General features: G+C 43.9%; 1 protein-coding gene across 3 annotated transcripts in view; it reads right to left on the bottom strand.

Annotated features, from left to right (window-relative positions):
• DCLK2 (doublecortin like kinase 2) overlaps nucleotides 1-21,194 on the bottom strand; it is a 196,176-nt gene that overhangs the window by 21,226 nt on the left and 153,756 nt on the right. For all 3 annotated transcript variants that reach the window (XR_013219927.1, XM_077279306.1, XM_077279305.1), the window contains 4 exons: nucleotides 10,954-11,087; nucleotides 8,600-8,677; nucleotides 8,073-8,169; nucleotides 3,475-3,555 (listed from right to left, as the gene is read on the bottom strand). Coding sequence is in view for 2 of the 3 variants with exons in the window: in XM_077279306.1 (XP_077135421.1) it covers nucleotides 3,475-3,555; nucleotides 8,073-8,169; nucleotides 8,600-8,677; nucleotides 10,954-11,087 (390 nt within the window). In the remaining variant the exon portion in view is untranslated. The remainder of the gene's footprint in view (nucleotides 1-3,474; nucleotides 3,556-8,072; nucleotides 8,170-8,599; nucleotides 8,678-10,953; nucleotides 11,088-21,194) is intronic.

Genomic DNA, 21,194 nt, shown 5'->3' with positions numbered 1-21,194 from the left:
ACAGATTCACTTTTTGGGACATGGGGCTGCGTGAGTGCTTCATAAGTTTGAATTATTTGGCAAAAATTAGGGTCAAATAAAAGGAGGTAATACAAGTAAACTTAGTAGGAATTGTTTTCTAGATTTAGTGTCCCTTTAAGTTTACACATTATGCGAAAATGAACCAACGTTACGATTTATTGTGCATGTGAGTGCTAAAAACACAACAGCCAAAGCTACAACTTTTTCTCATAAAGGCCACAATCAGACATAATAATATAAATTAATTAAAACTTAAGAAATAAAAAAATACACATTTTGTATGGCTGTGTTTGTAAAAGTCAGATGTATCAAAAAATAACACAGATTAATCTGACTGGTAAACGACAAAATGAGAAAAAAAAAATCAGAACGCCAGAATTGCATCCTTTCAGCTGCTGCAATAAGAGAAAAAAACATGTAATAACAGGCAATCAAAACACCCCATCTACCCCAAAAATGATATACAAAAATCTTCTTAAGTTTCCTAGAAGATCATCTGTTTCTTGCCTCCTGTGGCAGAAGCCTCCCATCTGCCCTGTCTGCATTAGGACAAAACGTTGCTAAGCCCTGACCCTCTGCCGTATACCACCCAAAATGATCAGCAGATTAGCCCTTGTGTTCTGGGTGAGATTTCTACAAGACAGTTTCCTCCAGTTACAAATCGTGAAGACTAACAGACAAACATTGTTGGTTAATAGTAACTCCTGTTTGATATTTCTTGCTTCATTGTTTCTTTAACCCCAAAGCTAATTATTCAGCAAATGTGATCAATGGTCTTGTACAGTCATGGCCAAAAGTTTTGAGACTGATATAAATTTTGGTTTTCATGAAGTTTGTTACTTCAGTGTTTTTAGTTCTTTTAGTCTGATATTTCTATGGTTACAGAAGTAACTCAACAGTTACAGTATTGCCCCTTATTTTTCAAAACTTTTACGATTCACCCTGCCATGCAGGATATCAGCTTCTGGGCCAAATTCTCACTGGTAGCAACCCATTCTTGCCTAATCAATGCTTGGAGTTTATCCACCCACTGTTTGAGAAATGACCACAGATTCTCAATGGGATTGAGATCAGAGGAGCTTATTGACTATGGACCCAAATTTGTAATGTTTTCTTCACCGATCAATGCAGCGATCACTTTTGCCTTGTGACATTGTGCTCCACCATGCAGGAAAAAGTATTTTTCATCACCATCTGTTCCTGGATCATTGGAAGAACTTCCTTATGGAGGATGTTTAGATCCCAATCTTTATTCATGGCAGTGTTCTTAGACAAAATTGAGTGAGCCCGCTCGCTTGGATGAAAAGCCCCCACACATGAATGGACTTAGTATGCTTCACTGTTAGCATGGCACAAGACTCATGGTAGTGCTCAAGTTTTCTTCTCTGGACAGTTATTATTCCAGATATCCTAAACAGTCTGAAGGGGGGTTTATCAGAGAGTCCTCTGCAATTCAGTGCATGAATTGTCTGCAAAGTTATTTTCTCTAATGAAGCCTCTTTCCGACTGTTTGGGACATATGGAAAAATTATTGTCTGAAGAAGAAACGGTGAAAGCTACCATCCTGCGTCTTGGTGAACATTACATTTTGAGTCCATGACCAGGAAACTCCAAAGGTCTCAATCCCAATGAGAACCTGTGCTCAGGCCTCAAACAGCAGGTGGACAAACAAAAACACAGAAATTCTGATAAATTCCAAGCCTTGATTAGATAAGAATGGGTGGTCATCAGTTAAGGTACCTTCACACTGAACAACTTAACAACGATAACGATAGCGATCCGTGACGTTGCAGCGTCCTGGATAGTGATATCGTTGTGTTTGACACGCAGCAGCGATCAGGATCCTGCTGTGACATCGTTGGTCGGAGCTAGAAGGCCAGCACCTTATTTCGTCGCTGGCTCACCCGCTGTCATCGCTGAGTCGGCGTGTGTGACGCTGATTCAGCGATGTCTTCACTGGTAACCAGGGTAAACATCGGGTTACTAAGCGCAGGGCCGCGCTTAGTAACCCGATGTTTACCCTGGTTACCAGTGTAAATGTAAAAAAAACCAAACACTACATACTTACATTCCGGTGTCTGTCGCGTCCCCCGGCGTCCGCTTCCCTGCACTGTGTCAGCGCCGGCTGGCCGTAAAGCAGAGCACAGCGGCGACGTCACCGCTCTGCTTTAGGGCCGGCGCTTACATAGTGCAGGGAAGCGGACGCCGGGGGACGCGACAGACACCGGAATGTAAGTATGTAGTGTTTGGTTTTTTTTACATTTACACTGGTAACCAGGGTAAACATCGGGTTACTAAGCACGGCCCTGCGCTTAGTAACCCGATGTTTACCCTGGTTACCCGGGGACTTCGGCATCGTTGGTCGCTGGAGAGCTGTCTGTGTGACAGCTCTCCAGAGACCACACAACGACGAAACAGCGACGCTGCAGCGATCGGCATCGTTGTCTATATCGCTGCAGCGTCGCTTAATGTGACAGTACCTTTAGGATTTTGCCCAGAAGCTAATACCCAGCTGCAAGGGAGCATTTCTGGATATCAACAATGTAAATACTGAGACTTTTCATAAACTTGATGTATTTGTCAGTGAAAGATTCAAAGCTTATGAAATACATACTTATATTAAATATTGTACTTCAGTAACAATAGAAACATCCAACAAACATAGTGAAACTTTGTGTCAGTCTCAAAACTTTTGGTCACAACTGTGGAGGTGTTAAGAAGGAACAAGCAATCATTCCCTCTTTATTTTCTGCCTTAGTTATTTGTTGATTTATGTGTAAGAAAGTCTGGGGCACAAATACATATAAAAGTGATCAGTGTTTGTTACTGACTTTATTTTTATAAATCATGGGCAAACCAGTGAAAACTATGGGTCTGATTCATTAAGACTAGCGCTGTACACTTGCATTTTTGAGTATCAACAGCTGAATTAATTAATTTGGTACATTTTCTCAGTGACGTGTACCACACCAGAAATTCTACAGCTGTAAAAAAAACACTGCAACTGTTGATGAACTTGATGGGCGGGTGTTGCCATGCCCCATCCCGCCCTGGCACCCTTCAGCTCCGCTAATTTTGTCGGAGCTACCAGAAACGCTAAATGTCGAAAAATGGTGTAAACACTTTGTTGAATCAGGGACTATTTTTTCTACTTGATACCGCTTTTCTTTCTGAAGTCTCTCCATTTTTAAATAAAAACATACGTTGTCAAATGTCTAAACTGGTGATGCGGATATCTTTGATGAAAATTTCTCTTCTACATTTCTTTATTTGCATTGGGTTATATACCAGTATGGACCTTACACTAATAAAATGTTCCTTAAAATTAATAAGAAAAAGATGGACAAGAATCACAAGCAGTGAGGTAATAAACATTTTATGGAACTCATTCACATTACATTGTGTTATAAAAGATGGGAAACCAGATGGGGTGAATACCAGGATTATACTTACAGACACCCAGGCGTGAGACAGGATCTGATCTGCTGTAAACCTGTCTTCTACATTTACTTGTAACATGCAACTGATCAGCTCCTAGGAAGAAAAAGTCACTATTAATATTTTACAATGTAGAATGTGTAAACATATGACCCAAACCCATTACCTCACACTCTGGATGGGTAACCCTCTATACAAACTATAAACATACTGACCAACTATGCACTTATTAAACTGCGTGTTGAATCAAAGAGTGTTGTTTCTTTTTTTTATAAAAAGTTATAACTTTATTGACACAGACAATACACACATTTAATTAAAATAATGCCTCTAAGCCGTAGAAAAATTGTAATAACAGGTAAGCGTAGAGAAAGTTTACAATAATAGCAGGTAAGCACTAAATAACATTACAAAACAGCTTGATTTGTTAGTATTAATGATAGAGCATGCTAAGATAATATCTCAATTCAATTAAAGCATACTAAGAAAATATCTCAATTAGATTAGAGCATGCTGAGAAAATATCTCAATTCAGGTAAGCATTAGATAAGGTAAGCACTAAATAACATTACAAAATAGCTTGACTTGTTCGTATTGATGATAGAGAATGCTGAGATAATAACAATTCAATTAAAGCATGCTGAGGAGATATCTCAATTAAATTAGAGCATGCTGAGAAAATATCTCAATTAAGGTAAGCACTAAATAAGATAAGCACTAAATAACATAATATCTCAATTCAATTAAAGCATGCTGAGAAAATATCTCAATTAAATTAGAGCATGCTGAGAAAATCTCTTAATTAAGGTAAGCACTGAATAAGATAAACACTAAATAACATTACAAAACAGCTTAATTTGTTAGTATTGATGATAGAGCATGCTGAGATAATATCTCAATTCAATTAAAGCATGCTGAGGAGATATCTCAATTAAATTAGAGCATGCTGAGAAAATATCTCAATTAAGGTAAGCACTAAATAAGATAAGCACTAAATAACATAATGTCTCAATTCAATTAAAGCATGCTAAGAAAATATCTCAATTAAGATTCCCTGTCTGGAAACATTGCACCATTTTTGTAAAAAGCATGCTAAGAAAATATCTCAAACATTTTTAAAGCGATTGTGTTTTGTTATTGGTAGTCAAAAGAGCATGCTGAGAAAATTCTCAATTGTGCTGAGGGCAACTTTGCTGATACCATGGACATAATTTATAAAGAGTGCAGAAAGCTGCATATCAAAACACAGTATATTAATGCAAAGAGTGTTAAGCGCTCAGTCAAAAGATCAATACCTTCATTTCATAATATGCGCTACATAAATTTTAATGTGCAGACCCCATAAATCAAAACATAAATAAAGCTATTATACTGGCTCAAATTACCTATCAAAAATTGGACAATAAGATCTCCACAAGAATTTATGCCGACTCAATTACCCTATCAAAAATGAGCAATAAAGCCGCAGCTATATTTAATGCTACTCACAGCCATGCAAGGATTATATCCATTTAATTGCCCAGTCAGAGTAAATACTATGACCGCACCTATATTTAGTGCAGATAGAAACCATGCGGCTTTATTGCTCATTTTTGATAGGGTAATTGAGTCGGCATAAATTCTTGTGGAGATCTTATTGTCCAATTTTTGATAGGTCATTTGAGCCATCTCAAATGTTTGAGATATTTTCTTAGCATGCTTTTTACAAAAATGGTGCAATGTTTCCAGACAGGGAATCTTAATTGAGATATTTTCTTAGCATGCTTTAATTGAATTGAGATATTATCTCAGCATGCTCTATCATCAATACTAACAAATTAAGCTGTTTTGTAATGTTATTTAGTGTTTATCTTATTCAGTGCTTACCTTAATTAAGAGATTTTCTCAGCATGCTCTAATTTAATTGAGATATTTTCTCAGCATGCTTTAATTGAATTGAGATATTATCTTATTTAGTGCTTATCTTATTTAGTGCTTACCTTAATTGAGATATTTTCTCAGCATGCTCTAATTTAATTGAGATATCTCCTCAGCATGCTTTAATTGAATTGAGATATTATCTCAGCATGCTCTATCATCAATACGAACAAGTCAAGCTATTTTGTAATGTTATTTAGTGCTTACCTTATCTAATGCTTACCTGAATTGAGATATTTTCTCAGCATGCTCTAATCTAATTGAGATATTTTCTTAGTATGCTTTAATTGAATTGAGATATTATCTCAGCATGCTCTATCATTAATACTAACAAATCAAGCTGTTTTGTAATGTTATTTAGTGCTTACCTGCTATTATTGTAAACTTTCTCTACGCTTACCTGTTATTACAATTTTTCTACGGCTTAGAGGCATTATTTTAATTAAATGTGTGTATTGTCTGTGTCAATAAATTTATAACTTTTTATAAAAAAAAGAAACAACACTCTTTGATTCAACACGCAGTTTAATAAGTGCATAGTTGGTCAGTATGTTTATAATGTATAGTGTGTGTAGAGTGAGGTGCTCTGCATGAATATTTAGAGGCCTTGTTACAGACACATGTATTGAATGATAAGGAATGCTTATGATCACATGATGATCACTTATTATTTTTTAATGGGTCTTAATTACCGTATTATCACTGTATATATCTTACCATATTATTGCGAACCTATTACAACCTATTAAGCTCTGCCAAGCGTTCAAGGGGTTATCTATGTTTTTAAAGGGAATCTGTCACCTCATTTTTCGCAATATAAGCTGCGGCCACCACCATCAGGGGCTTATCTACAGCATTCTGTAATGCTGTAGATAAGCCCCTGATGTATCCTGAAAGATAAGAAAAACAAGTTAGATATTGCTCAACCAGGGGCTGTCCGGGTTCGATGGGCGTCGCAGGTCCGGGTCTGGCGCCTCCCATCTTCATACGATGACGTCCTCTTCCTTGATTCTGTCACGGCTCCTGCACAGGCGTAATTCTCTGCCCTGTTGAGGGCAGAGCAAAGTACTGCAGTGCGCAGGCGCTGGGAAAGGTCAGAGAGGCCCGGCGCCTGCGCACTGCAGTACTTTACGCTGCCTCAACAGGGCAGAGAATTATGCCTGCGCAGGAGCCATGACAGAAGCAAGGAAGATGACAACATAGAATGAAGATGGGAGGCACCGGAACCCAGGACCCGCACCCGCAATGCCCATCGGACCCACACCGAGACCGCCCCTGGGTGAGTATAATCTAACTGGTTTTTCTTATCTTTCAGGTAACATCGGGGGCTTATCTACAGCATTACAGAATGCTGTAGATAAGCCCCTAATGGCGGTGGCCGCAGCTTATATGTGAAAAATGAGGTGACAGATTCCCTTTAAAATTGTTGACTAATCCTTATGATAAGTCATCATAGACTCTGGGCACCCCTACTATCAGCGGTGTCCAGAGGACACAGAGAACCGCATTTACCTAATAGTTGTGCTGGGGATAGAAGCTTTTTTCCATTCTATTGACATTATATGCTATTATAGGAGTTGAACGTTTTACATCTTGCTTCGACATGATCTGTCTCATTTTCAATCTTATAAACCATGACACAAATATTATGGGAATTGTCTCATAAAAAGTTATTAGTGATTCACAGGATAGGTGAATCACTTGGCTGATCACAGTATCACTTGGAATGCCCACCACTCAACAATGGGGGGGGGGGGCATAAAGTCCCCTGTATATTTAAGGGTGGTGCACATGCATGTCCAGGTCTATTAACTGTCTGGACGGTGTATGCATTGCTTTCTACAAATCCATAGTACTGGATGGAGTGGTTGCCACGCATGCAAACACCGACTCTATTCACACAGAGGACTTTGGAACCCCTGTTCTCATACTCAGTGAGGGGTCCATTGGTCATACCTATAGATAGACGATTAAAGTTGTTTATTTGACAACCTCTTGAAACGCAGAGCTTTGCATGTTAATATTAAAATGACAAATATTGAGGTAGAAGTTCCAAATACAGGAATAATAAAAGAGTACAAAACACTACACTATGATGGAAGCAGATAAACATAGAAGCCGTTAGATTACCATTCCCTAGAATGCCTTAAATAATAACACATAATTAGTACTTAAAGAAGCACTCCCATCAAAAATATTTCCGTATTCTCCTAATATATTGCAGTCATCATATTATATTGCAACAGATTAGCTAAATTCTTTCTATGCTCTATGTAGAAACAGGAGGTCATTTTTTCCTGTATGAGTCATGAGTGACTGCAAAAGTCACTGGCGGGGGAGATGGGAGGAGTGCTTCTTTAGTAGTGATTCTGCAAACAATGGAATCACATGGAGGCACATTTCAAATGCTCATTATAAAATTACTGATGACAAACCAGTGGTCATTTTCCTTTCCAGTGTCCTTACGCCCCTGATAAACATTGGACAACCAATTGCTGGAAGCTATGGATGTCACATTACATAACCAGACAGCCATGATACAAGTCACTGAGGCTAGAGACCGGGTCTTGCATACACAATACACTGACCTATAAGAGCACGTCATAAAAATATATATACAAAAGCAAGTTATTATTTCTTCTTTCTTATTATTATTAGAATTTCTTCATCAGAAATACAATATATTAAACTCAAACCTTTGCAGACTCGGTAATGTTATCCCAGTATGGGGATGGGAATTCAAGCTTTCCAATCAGAATCTGATCAAAAAGATCTTCCTGTAGATTATTCTCACTGCAAAGAAAATATATAACATGTCATTTTGGGGAAAGGTTATGCATTTTCAACTGTATGCACAGGGCTATTTCCACTAAGTTGTCCTTTGTGGTCACGATCTCCATTAGATTGAAGATATTAGTTCTATATATTGGGACAATTCACTGATTCCATGTGATGCATCTGACTAATCACTTCCATGCCTTGGCTGCCATCAATGATGTACAGTACATACAAACATACAAGTCAGTGTTTTTCAATAATGTTTTAATGCTTGGATAGGTCATCAATGTTGCTAGTAATCCTTTGACAACAGTAGAGCAAATGAAAATATTTTTCCGTGTATGCATTTTACAGACACCTCGGCAAAAATATAGTATCACAGAATACAATGTGTAAAAGCATTGCTAATTCAACACCACTAGATTTTCACAGAAAAAAATGTTACCTTCTGAAAGGTGGGAAACCACAGAGCAAGATGTATGTGATCACACCAGCTGCCCATATATCAACTTTTAAACCATACCTAAGATGAAAAGAAAGACCATTACAAAAAGAATTCAGCTGCTATCACCATCAGAATAATATAAAATAGATGCACTGTTACTCGAATACACCTATGGCCTTGATTACATCTTTGTCATTTTGGTCCCTTCCAGGGGCGTAACTACCGCGGTCGCAGCGGTCGCCATTGCGACCGGGCCCCGCAGGTCAGGGGCCCCACGCCGGCAGGTCTGAGCAGGGCCAGGCTGGCCATCGGGCACTTCTGGCAAATGCCAGAAGAGCCGATGCCAGTAGTGGGCCGCTGCACTGTTCCTCCCCCGGAACCCCCCCCAGTGCCGCCGCCGCCGCCGCATTTAACTATACCGGCGTCTATGACACCGGTATAGTTCAATGCAATGATGGGAGGAGAGAGCGTCACCTGACGCTTCCTCTCCCATCATTCCCCGCTCTGCCTCTGACAGTACACTGCGGGTGCGCGATGACGTCATATCATCGCGCACCTGCAGTGTCCTGGGCAGACTGCAGCCGCCAAGAGCAGCGCGGGCAAAAGGAAAGGTGAGGAGAGTTTTTTTTTTTTTTCTTTTTAACCGGACTGTGGGGCCATTATCGGGGGGGGGGATGAGATGAGATGAGATGTGGGCTGTGCTCTATATATCCCTGTGCGGGCTCTGCTGTATATACCCCTGTGGGGGCTGTGCTGTATATATCCCTGTGCGGGCTCTGCTGTATATATCCCTGTGCGGGCTCTGCTGTATATACCACTGTGCGGGCTCTGCTGTATATACCACTGTGCGGGCTCTGCTGTATATAACACTGTGCGGGCTGTGCTGTATATACCACTGTGCGGGCTCTGCTGTATATAACACTGTGCGGGCTGTGCTCTATATACCACTGTGCGGGCTCTGCTGTATATAACACTGTGCGGGCTGTGCTGTATATACCACTGTGCGGGCTGTGCTGTATATACCACTGTGCGGGCTGTGCTGTATATACCCCTGTGCGGGCTGTGCTGGATATACCACTGTGCGGGCTGTGCTGTATATACCACTGTGCGGGCTCTGCTGTATATACCACTGTGCGGGCTGTGCTGTATATACCACTGTGCGGGCTGTGCTGGATATACCACTGTGAGGGCTGTGCTGTATATACCCCCTGTGCTGGCTGTGCTGTATATACCCCTGTGCGGGCTGTGCTGTATATACCCCTGTGCGGGCTGTGCTGTATATACCCCTGTGCGGGCTGTGCTGTATATACCACTGTGCTGGCTGTGCTGTATATACCCCTGTGCTGGCTGTGCTGTATATACCCCTGTGCGGGCTGTGCTGTATATACCACTGTGCGGGCTCTGCTGTATATACCACTGTGCGGGCTGTGCTGGATATACCACTGTGCGGTCTGTGCTGGATATACCACTGTGCGGTCTGTGCTGGATATACCACTGTGAGGGCTGTGCTGGATATACCACTGTGCGGTCTGTGCTGGATATACCACTGTGCGGTCTGTGCTGGATATACCACTGTGCGGTCTGTGCTGGATATACCACTGTGCGGGCTGTGCTGGATAGACCACTGTGCGGGCTGTGCTGGCACCCAACACCATGTTGCAGTGCAGGAGATTCCTGCAACAGTCCGAGGCGTATCTAGGGGAAGCGGGGCGGGGGAAGGTGGGGGGGTTGTGGGGGCGGGGGAAGGTGGGGGGGGTAGGGGGGGTAGGGGGGGGGCCCCATTTGGAAGTTCGCACCGGGGCCCATAACTTTGTAGTTACGCCACTGGTCCCTTCCATACATTGTTGTGGCTGAACCTTATATTCATGCTGGGCATGGAGTGCAACAAGTAATATAGGGTCACACTCTACCATGACCACCTTCAACAGCAAATCATTTCAGGACATTTATTGGTTCTAATGTCATGTTTCTTTTCTTCATCTCCTTGGGCCACAAAGGATCTTTATTTCCCCTTCCAACTTCACAATAAGTTCATGACTGTGGAACAAGGTCCTCTAGGATAGCAGGATTACCTAGGTATAATCTGGTAATTATACCACACACCATTGGTGCAACCTGTGGGGCCCAGAAAGGGGCCCCATTTATACCTCCATAGCAGTAAGCAGCTTTTGCCATAGACATAGAGAGGGTCCCATATACTGTTCTTGCACAGTGGTCCTCTTCTGTGTCCACCACCGAAGCAATGGTGTAGTCAAAATTTCAAATTCACGCATTTAATCCACAAAACATGCTGTAATCCTAGTAAAATAATTATCGAATTATGCAGTAGATATGTGACACATTACAGAACGTACCCAGTCTCTGCAATTATTTCTGGGGCAACATATGTTGGTGTACCACAGACAGTGTAGAGCGGCCCATCTACTATTGTGGCCAATCCAAAGTCTCCAAGCTTTAAAGATTTTGTTCTATCAGGATATTCACAGACCTTAAAGAAAAAAATAATACATTAATAAGAAAAAAATAATTGGTTCAATCTCTTTTTGCCATGGGCATTATGATCACATAAAATACTGTAAAAGTTCCTATTATTTAACTGATACATGAGAGGGACTACAAGACTATTGCACATAGGCAGGCAGCATTAAAAATGCCAAATTATGGCTCCATATGAGAGATATATTTGTGTGAAAAAGTGTTTGCCCCCTTCTTGATTTCCTATTCTTTTGCATGTTTGTCACACTTAAATGTTTTCAAATCACCAAATTTCAATGGCCTTTTCTTAACAATCCTTTCAAGGCTGTGAGTATCCCGGTTGCTTGTGCACCTTTTTCTACCACCTTTTCCTTCCACTCAGCTTTCCATTAATATGCTTGGATACAGCACTCTGTGGACAGCCAGCTTCTTTAGCAATGACCATTTGTGGCTTACCCTCCTTGTGGAGTGTGTCAGTGACTGCCTTCTGGACATCTGTCAAGTCAGCAGTCTTCCCCATGATTGTGGAGCCTACTGAAACAGACTAATGGACCTTTTTAAACGCTTAGGAAACCTTTTCAGGTGTTTTTTGTTTATTATTCTAACTTACTGAGATAACGAGTTTTGGGTTTTCATTGGCTGTAAGCCATAATCATCAACAAACACTTGAAATAGATCACTCAGTTTGTGATGGCTCTGTATATATATATATATATATATATATATATATATATATATATATATATATATACAGAGAGAGAGAGAGAGTTTCACTTTTTTTACTGAAAAACTGAAGTAAATTAACTTTTTGATGATGATCTAATTTTGTGAGAAGCACCTGTATATTGTTGTCATGGACTGTTGTATGACAAAAAAATAAATATATTTGTTGCTATTTATGATGCAGATATTATCCCCTACCCGACATGGCAATTTTTCATCCTTGCTCTTGTTTTTTTTCCCATCCTTTCCTTAAAGACCCATAACATTTTCATTTTTCTGTCGACAAAAACGTAAGATAACTTGAACTTTTGAAGAAGTAGTAATTTTGATTGACACTAAACATTTTACTTTTCAATGTACTAGAAAGCAGGAAAGCATACTGACCGGGTTAATTAAATTTTAGATTTTGATATATCAGACTTTTATCAATGTGGCGATATCAAATACATTTATTTTTTTGCATGTCTATATTTTAATGGTAAGAAAAGTGGATAAGAATATTTACATTTTTTTTTTATATAATTGTAAAAAAAATGTCCTTTTTTACATGATCTTTTAGTCCTTGTGGCCAACTTGAACTTGTTATTGTCTGATTGCTTATACTATACACTGCAATACCACAGTAGTACAGTATATAGTAAGAATTACTGCCTCTTATGAAAGCCAGTTTGTGGCTGGTCTTCATAGGAGCACCGTCATGGGGGCCTACAGGAGACCCCTAGCTACCTTACCAACCTACCTTACCAACCTATATTCACCCCTGCGATTGTTTTGGGGGGAAGGGGAGTGGGCAAGTGGAATAGTGCACAAAAACTGCTTGCGTGCCTTAAATGTCCCTGTCAAAGATTGATAGAGCTGTCAGAGATGTAATACAGTAGAATACACAAAGAAAAGAAGCTGCTCCAAAGGATGCACACCACAGAAAATGAAACAAAGATATATATATATAATATAACCAAAGGATTTTTATTGACACACAGCAACTTCAGTACACATAAAACATAATTAAAAACAATGCAAAGTACGATTGGCACATAGACAGATAACGTGTACAGAAATACAGAGTACAAGTCTGCAAAAACCAGTATATAAATAGCAGAAGTAACCCTCTGGCTCATGGAGCTGATAATAAACGACCGGACAAGTGCACAACCTTTATAAATAGCCAAAAAACTATCCACCAAACTGGGAAAACCACTAAAGTGTGGACGCCTAACGTACAGGGCAGGGCCACCCGAATTCAGTGGCACCTATGATAACTTATAAAGTCCCAGTAAATCCCATGTCTCTAATAAGATGGGTAGGCTGAACATACCCAAGGTGGAGAGGGCAGGCACGCCAGCTCCAGGCGCAGACAAAGTATGTGCCAAAAAGAGAGAACGCCCAACGCGTATCGCCCTTCTCAAGAGGGCTTCGTCAGGGGAAGGTGCCGTGTGTCAAAGGACCCCCTGTATAAATAATATGTATATGGCTTACCTAATGAAACGTAGGTGGATAGAGACGCCAGTGCTATCGGAAGTATGGTACTTAGGAGAGAAGCATGCGTCGCCCAGCAGTGAGGAGTGGACCCCCCCCCCCCCAGGTCAGGGAAAAGGTGCGCGTGCGCAGTCACGCCAGCAGGACCTGAACATCTCCAGCCGCCTGGAGATGTTCAGGTCCTGCTGGCGTGACTGTGCACGCGCACCTTTTCCCTGACCTGGGGGGGGGGGGGGGGGTGTCCACTCCTCACTGCTGGGAGACGCATGCTTCTCTCCTAAGTACCATACTTCCGGTAGCACTGGCGTCTCTATCCACCTGCGTTTCATTAGGTAAGCCATATACATATTATTTATACAGGGGGTCCTTTGACACACGGCACCTTCCCCTGACGAAGCCCTCTTGAGAAGGGCGATACGCGTTGGGCGTTCTCTCTTTTTGGCACATACTTTGTCTGCGCCTGGAGCTGGCGTGCCTGCCCTCTCCACCTTGGGTATGTTCAGCCTACCCATCTTATTAGAGACATGGGATTTACTGGGACTTTATAAGTTATCATAGGTGCCACTGAATTCGGGTGGCCCTGCCCTGTACGTTAGGCGTCCACACTTTAGTGGTTTTCCCAGTTTGGTGGATAGTTTTTTGGCTATTTATAAAGGTTGTGCACTTGTCCGGTCGTTTATTATCAGCTCCATGAGCCAGAGGGTTACTTCTGCTATTTATATACTGGTTTTTGCAGACTTGTACTCTGTATTTCTGTACACGTTATCTGTCTATGTGCCAATCGTACTTTGCATTGTTTTTAATTATGTTTTATGTGTACTGAAGTTGCTGTGTGTCAATAAAAATCCTTTGGTTATATTATATATATATATCTTTGTTTCATTTTCTGTGGTGTGCATCCTTTGGAGCAGCTTCTTTTCTTTGTGTATTCTTCATGCTTGGCTGCTTGGTTGCACCCCGTTGTGACATTTCATTATAGTCTGTATTGGTAGTGCGCTCTATTTTTTGTTTTTCATGGAGATGTAATACAGTAATCATCTGCCGGGAAAAATGCAGGCTCAGTTCCTGAGCCTCCATCAAATCCACACAAGATCTCCATGAAAACATTGCACCTGACATAAATCAAAATGTTAGTGTTTCCAATAAAATCAGTCCTGCAGTCAGAGGATTGGGCCCTGCATTCACATATCAGTGTCCGAGTACATATCACAGTCCCAGTACATACAGTGGGGAAAATAAGTATTTGATACACTGCTGATTTTGAACGTTTTCCCAACTACAAAGAGTGAAGATGTCTACAATTTTCCTCACAGGAACATTTCAATTGTGAGTGACCAAATCTAAAAATAAAAAACAGAAAGTTACACTGTATAATTTTTAAATAATTAAATTGCATTTTATTGCATGAACTAAGTATTTGATCACATACCAACCAGCAAGAATTCTGGCTCTCACAGACCTGTTAAGTTTTCTTTTAGATGCCCACCTACTCTTCACAAGGCTGGTATGGGCTACAAGATAATAGGCAAGGAGCTTGGTGAGAAGGCAACAACTGTTGGCACAATTATAAGAAAATGGAGGAAACACAAGATGACTGCAAATCTTCCTCAGTTTGGGACTCCATGCAAGATCTCATCTCATGTGGCAAGGATGAATCTGAGAAAGGTCAGGAATCAGCCCAGAACTACATGGGAGAAACTGGCCAATGACCTGAAGAGAGCTGGGACAACAGTCTCAATCATTACCATTAGTAACACACTATGCTGTAATGGATTTAAATCCTGCAGGGCATGCAAGGTCCCCCTGCTCATGCCAGTACATGTCCAGTTCTTTTTGAAATTCACCAATGATCAACTGGATGATCCAGAGAAGGCATGGGAGAAGTTCATGCAGTCAGAGAAGACCAAAATAGACCTTTTTGGTATCAACTCCACTCACCGTCTTTGGAGGAAGAAGAAGGATGAGTACAAACCAAAGAACACCGTTCCAACAGTGAAGCACGGTGGTGACAACATCTTACTTTTGTTAGGGCTTTTCTGCAAAGGGAACAGGACGACTGCACTGCATTGAAAGGAGGATGGATGGGGTCGTGTATATTGAAATTTTGGCCAACAACCTCCTTCCCTTAGTAAGAGAATTGAAGATGTGTCGTGGCTGGGTCTTCCAGCCATGACAATGACCTGAAACTAAGAAGTGACTCCGTAAGAAGCATTTCAAGGTCCTAGAGTGGCCTAGCCAGTCTCCAGACTGGAACCCAATAGAAAAGGTGAAAAGCTGAAATAGAAAATAAAAGTAACTGAATCCGCGCTAGAGGGAATGAGCTAGATGTGAAAAACTGGTGTGACAGTGTAACACACAAACTGTAATAAATCCTCACAAAATACAGGATTTTGTGAGGATTTATTACAGTTTGTGTGTTACACTGTCACACCAGTTTTTCACATCTAGCTCATTCCCTCTAGCGCGGATTCAGTTACTTTTACATTCATGGGTATTCCATTGACAGTGGTAGCACCTCCCTGTCCTGCTTTCCTGCAGCTGAGGGATCTATCCATTTTATTGTGAGGTAGCGCGCGTGTATTTCTCTACATTGAAATAGAAAATAGAAAGGGAGATGAAACTCAATGTTGCCCAGTGACAGCCCTGAAACCTGAAAGATCTGGTGAAGATCTGTATGGAGGAGTGGGCCAAAATCCATGTTGTAGTTTATGCAAACTTGGTCAAGAACTATAGGAAACATCTGACCTCCATAATTGAAAACAAAGGTTTCTCTACCAAATATTAAGTTCTCTTTTTCTATTGTATCAAATACGTACCGTATTTCATGCAATAAAATGCAAATTAGTCTACGTTCACATTTGCGGTCGGCGCCGCAGCGTCGCCGCATGCGTCATGCGCCCCTATATTTAACATGGGGGCGCATGGACATGCGTCGCACTTGCGTTTTGCGCCGCATGCGTCCCTGCGGCGCCCGCGTCCGGGCGCAGAGGACGCAACAAGTTGCATTTTTGCTGCGTCCAAAATCAATGAAAAAAAGGACGCATGCGGCGCAAAACGCAGCGTTGTGCATGCGTTTTGCTGCGTTTTTGTTTGCGTTGTGCGCTGCGGCGCCGACGCAGCGGCGCACAACGCAAATGTGAACGTAGCCTTAATTAAGCAAAAATCATACAATGTGATTTTCTGGATTTTTTTTAAAGATTCTGTCTCTCTCAGTTGAAGTGTGAGGGACACTGCGGCAATCCCGCTGTCCCCTGACTGCCGGGCCCCCTGCATGGCTAGCCCCGGTCTCCCACGGGGTGACGTCGTCCGGGGCTGGGATCGGCCGCGTGAGGTGGGCGTGGCTTATTTTTCGGAGGAGGGACCTTGCGCTGGACGCGACTTCCGGTCCCTCACTCTGAACCCGGACCTGGTTGGGGCTGCCGGTGAGATGGACCCGCTCCAGGAAGCGGTGAGGGACAAGATCACCAGGGAGGGTAGCGGTTGGATAGCGGCCTTACTGGCCGGGAGCGGCTCCCTCCCTGCAGCGGAGCGAGCGAGGCCGCCGGGTGGTCGGCGCTCCGGCAGAGCCACCCGACCGCCGGCTCGCCTGAGCCCGCCATTTATTTTGAAAAAGGGCGCGCGCGGCGCTAGTGCGCGCGATTCTACGCATGCGGGCACAAGACAGCGGGAAACTGCACCGATACTCTTACAGGCTCAGGAAGGGGTAGCGGCGGCGCATAGCAGCGCTTTATACACAGCTAGCTCTGCACCCAGGGGAAGGAATTCGCAGCCCCAACGCTCAATTACAGGACCAGTGTCCGGGCTGATTCCTGCCACAATTATGGGGGGAGCGCAGGGGTCATCTTCCTCTTCGTCTCAGGGGACTGGGGGGACAGAGAATGGGACAGGAGAGTCGCAGGACATTATCCCACCGACCCCACAGGCTAGGAGGGATATCAGCAATAATGCAGGGGGAGGATGGGAAGTATTATTAACATCGCAGCAGCAGTTAGGTACTTCATCATTACTGGGGTCACAAGCTAGGGCTGAGCAAGCAGGGGTTAGGGGGGAATCTCCTTTCCTCTCTTCTCCTATGATTTTCACAGCACCCCCTTCGCAAATTCCTGGGGGGCAAATGATTTCTTCGCAAATGTCATTAGGGGAACATCAGAACGCCCCAGCGGTTTTTCCGCGGGTGGCAACCGGTGTTGGAACTCCTTTACAGGGTGCTGGCACCCCGGCTCTGGTCAGCGGACAGAGTGCGGGTATCCGCCCCGCGCGCAGCTCCTCCTCTTCATCCTCATCCGGACACAGTCGCCGTCGCCGGAAGAGGCGTAGGCAACGTTACAATAGTAGGGGGCGTTACCACAGGTCCAGGTCCAGCAGACGGTCTAGGGCATCAAGATGGCGTTCTCCATCCACATCGGATAGCTCATCTGGCAGGTCTCGTCGGCGTTTGTCATCTCGTCACAGGTCCAGGTCCCGAGCGGAGAGACGGAGTGCCGTTAATCACGATACCCAAGAGCAGAGCCGTCCGGACCCCAACGTGCAAACCGGTGAGTACCCCTTCACGGGGGCCTGGGGAGGGGACGGGGGCAATAGTGTTAATCCGTCAAACACAGCGATCCCATCTAACATGATCGGCGGCAGGATTTTCGTGAATCCCAGGCTGTTGCAACCGGTTATACCACCCAAACCCTCCCCACCTCCCCGCCCAGACATATACAAGGATGGACTTTTTTGCGGTGTCCCTCCGTTAGGGTCACATTTGGACATTAGTGTTAAAGAACAAATTTGGGCGAATGAGTTCATCGACATTTGGTCGCTCGTGTCGACCGAGCAGCACTCGGTGGACAAGGAGAGACAGGTGGGTGAAAAGATCTACGACAGGAAGCCCAAGGTAGCCAAAACTATCAACAATTGGCTTCAGGCTTTCGCTGTTTTGGGCTGCGTTATGGGCGAAAAACACCCGGAGCGATGCTCCGAGCTATTCATTTACTTGGACAGCATATATAGCTCATACAAGGCTCACGGCGGGTCCGCATGGTGGAAATACGATGAGGATTTCCGCCGCCGGCTAGCTGTCAACCCGCATTTAGGTTGGGGGGTGAAGGCTACTGATTCATGGCTGCGTTTAATGATGGCGCAAAAAACCCTGCAGTCCTTTCCCGGTTCATCCGCCGGCACGAACGCCAGTGCCGGGTCGGCGGTTGTGCGGAGACCTGGCACATGTTGGCTTTTCAATGAGGGCCACTGCAAGTTCTACGGCTTGCGCAAATATAAGCATGAATGCTCGTCTTGCGGCGGCAACCATTCGGCAGCCAAGTGCACTCGGTCCTCCCAAAAATCAAACAATAGCAAGGCCCCCCCCAGGGGGTGAGCCACATGACACCGGTGAGCGTAAAAAACATGGAACCGTGGCTGGTCAGGTACCCCAATAAGCCGGCTGCAGCGCAGCTCCGCTTCGGCTTTTCTTTCGGTTTTTTCATTCCTTTCGTTTTTTCGGGCAAACCCCAGTCGGCCCCTAATTTAAAATCTGCTAGGGACTACCCTGCTATATTAGCTGAAAAGTTGAGCAAGGAAATACAGGCAGGACGTTTCCGGGGTCCTTTCAATACCCTCCCCTTCTATAACCTACGGGTTTCCCCGCTGGGCATTGTTCCCAAAAAAGAGAACGGGAAATACCGGCTAATTCACCATTTGTCCTACCCCAAAGGCAGGTCGGTGAATGATGGAATTCCGAGTGACGACACCGCAGTGTCATATATCCCTTTTGACAGAGCTGTTGAGATGGTAAGAGCAGCCGGGCCAGGGGCCCTCATGGCAAGAATCCGCTTTTCGCCTCCTTCCTGTGCACCCGGACTGTTACCATTTGTTAGGCGCCATGGTCGAGGATCGATATTACTACGACACATGCCTCCCAATGGGTTGCTCAATTTCCTGCCATTATTTCGAGATGTTTAGCACATTTCTGGAATGGGTTGCCCGAGAGGTCACACGCTCGTCATCAATTACGCACTACCTGGATGATTTTTTGTTAGTGGGCCCAGCAAATTCGGAATCGTGTTCTCAGGCTCTGAATAAATTTATGGAGGTCATGTCCCTTTTTGGTGTTCCCTTGTCCCCGGAAAAAACGATCGGCCCGGTTTCGGTTATCACTTTCCTAGGAATCGAAATCGATTCGGTTTCCATGGAATTTAGGTTGCCTCAAAATAAGATCGTGAAGTTGTTGGAATTAATTGCGGGTTGCTTATCGGTGGGTAAGGTTTCCTTAATTCAGATGCAATCCCTCCTCGGCTGTTTGAACTTCGCTTGCAAGATAATGCCGATGGGCAGAATTTTTTCCCGGAGGTTGATACTTGCCACGAGAGGCGTGAAGCAGCCTCACCACAGAATCAGGATTTCCTCACAGCTACGCAGTGATTTGATGGTATGGCAGCGTTTCCTCCTCTCTTACAATGGAACCACATGCTTTCAGGAAGATTACTGCGACAGTGATAGCTTGGATCTTTGGTTTGAGTCAGCGGGTATCGACGGTTTCAGCGTGCGCTTCAGAGACCAAAAATGCGTTTGCACGTGGCCCGAGTCTTGGTGCACTAGGACATGGGATCAAGATTCAACTTTAACCGAGTTGTTTTCACTGGCGGCGTCTATGGAGCTCTGGGGTCAATGTCTCCGAAACAAGCGCATTCGTTTGCGATTCCACACGGACAGCTCTGCGCATGCTATAAATTACCTTTCATCTTCCTCACCACCGGTCATAAAAATTATCAGCTTCATTGTTTTAAAATGTTTAGAGCTTAACGTTTGTTTAAAAGCGTCAGTTGGAACTGGTAATAATGTATTGGTAACGGATTTTACTAACGTGCCTCCTTCGCAGGGTCGATTTGGTCAGCTTCGGAAGGAGCAGATGCGAATCCTGGCATGCCCTCTCTTGGTCTGGGATGTCCTGGAGAACTAATTCCTTTGATACGGTCATCCATTGCTCCTTCTACCTGGAGAGCATACGGTAAGGCATGGGATGAGTGGTGCGTTGTGGCAGAGGATAAACCGGTAGGTTCCTCAGATTCTCTGAGAGTTCAGGTCACGTTGGCATTTTTGGCGCGCTTGCAGTCCGCTGGCGTATCGGGCACGGTCGCGCGTAACCGCATTTCGGGTGTAGCGTTTCATTTCAAGCTGCGCGGTTGGGCAGATTCAACTAAACATTTTTTGATCAGCCAAGTTCTAAAAGGCTGGCAACGGACGAGCACACGGAGCGACATTAGGAGACCCATTTCTTTTTCTCTCCTGACGAACTTAATCAGGGCCTCCGGCAGCGTTTGCGATTCTGTATACGAGGCCGCTTTGATCTCTGCGGTTTTTGGCCTAGCATTTTTCGGGGCTATGCGAGTTAGCGAGATTCTCCCCTCGTCCCGCCGCAAGTCAGGGGGCTTGCAACTGGACGACATTGTGATTTGCGACAATGGTCTAAGGATCAGAGTTTGCAGATCCAAAACTGACCAGGAAGGAAGGGGCACATGGTTCCCTCTTCTTGCCATAAAAGATACGATTTGCCCTTTGGTTTTAATCAACAGTTACATGCAGGTCAGGAGCGCCGGTGCCCAATTTTTCGTACACGAGAACGGCTCCCCCCTACTTGCGAACCAGTTTTTGTCGGTCCTGAGGCTTGCGCTTTCGTCTTTAGGCCTTCCCGTGGCAGAATTCGGCACGCATTCCTTTAGAATCGGCGCGGCTACGGAAGCCTCCAGGGCTGGTTTGTTTGAATCAGATATCCAGAGAGTGGGTAGATGGAAGTCCCGTTGTTTCGCTAGGTATATCAGGCCCGAATTAGTTTTGTAAGATGTACCATACGGACGCTCTGTTTCGATGTTACTGTTTTTTCCTTCCAACGTTCATATCCCTCTGTTTTGGCTTAACGGATTTTATTTGTTTCAGATGGTGT

The sequence above is a fragment of the Ranitomeya variabilis genome, chromosome 1 (assembly GCF_051348905.1).
Source record: "Ranitomeya variabilis isolate aRanVar5 chromosome 1, aRanVar5.hap1, whole genome shotgun sequence".
NCBI lineage: Eukaryota > Metazoa > Chordata > Amphibia > Anura > Dendrobatidae > Ranitomeya > Ranitomeya variabilis.
The sequence above is the reverse complement of the archived record's forward strand: the minus strand, read 5'-3'. Positions and strand labels throughout refer to the sequence as shown.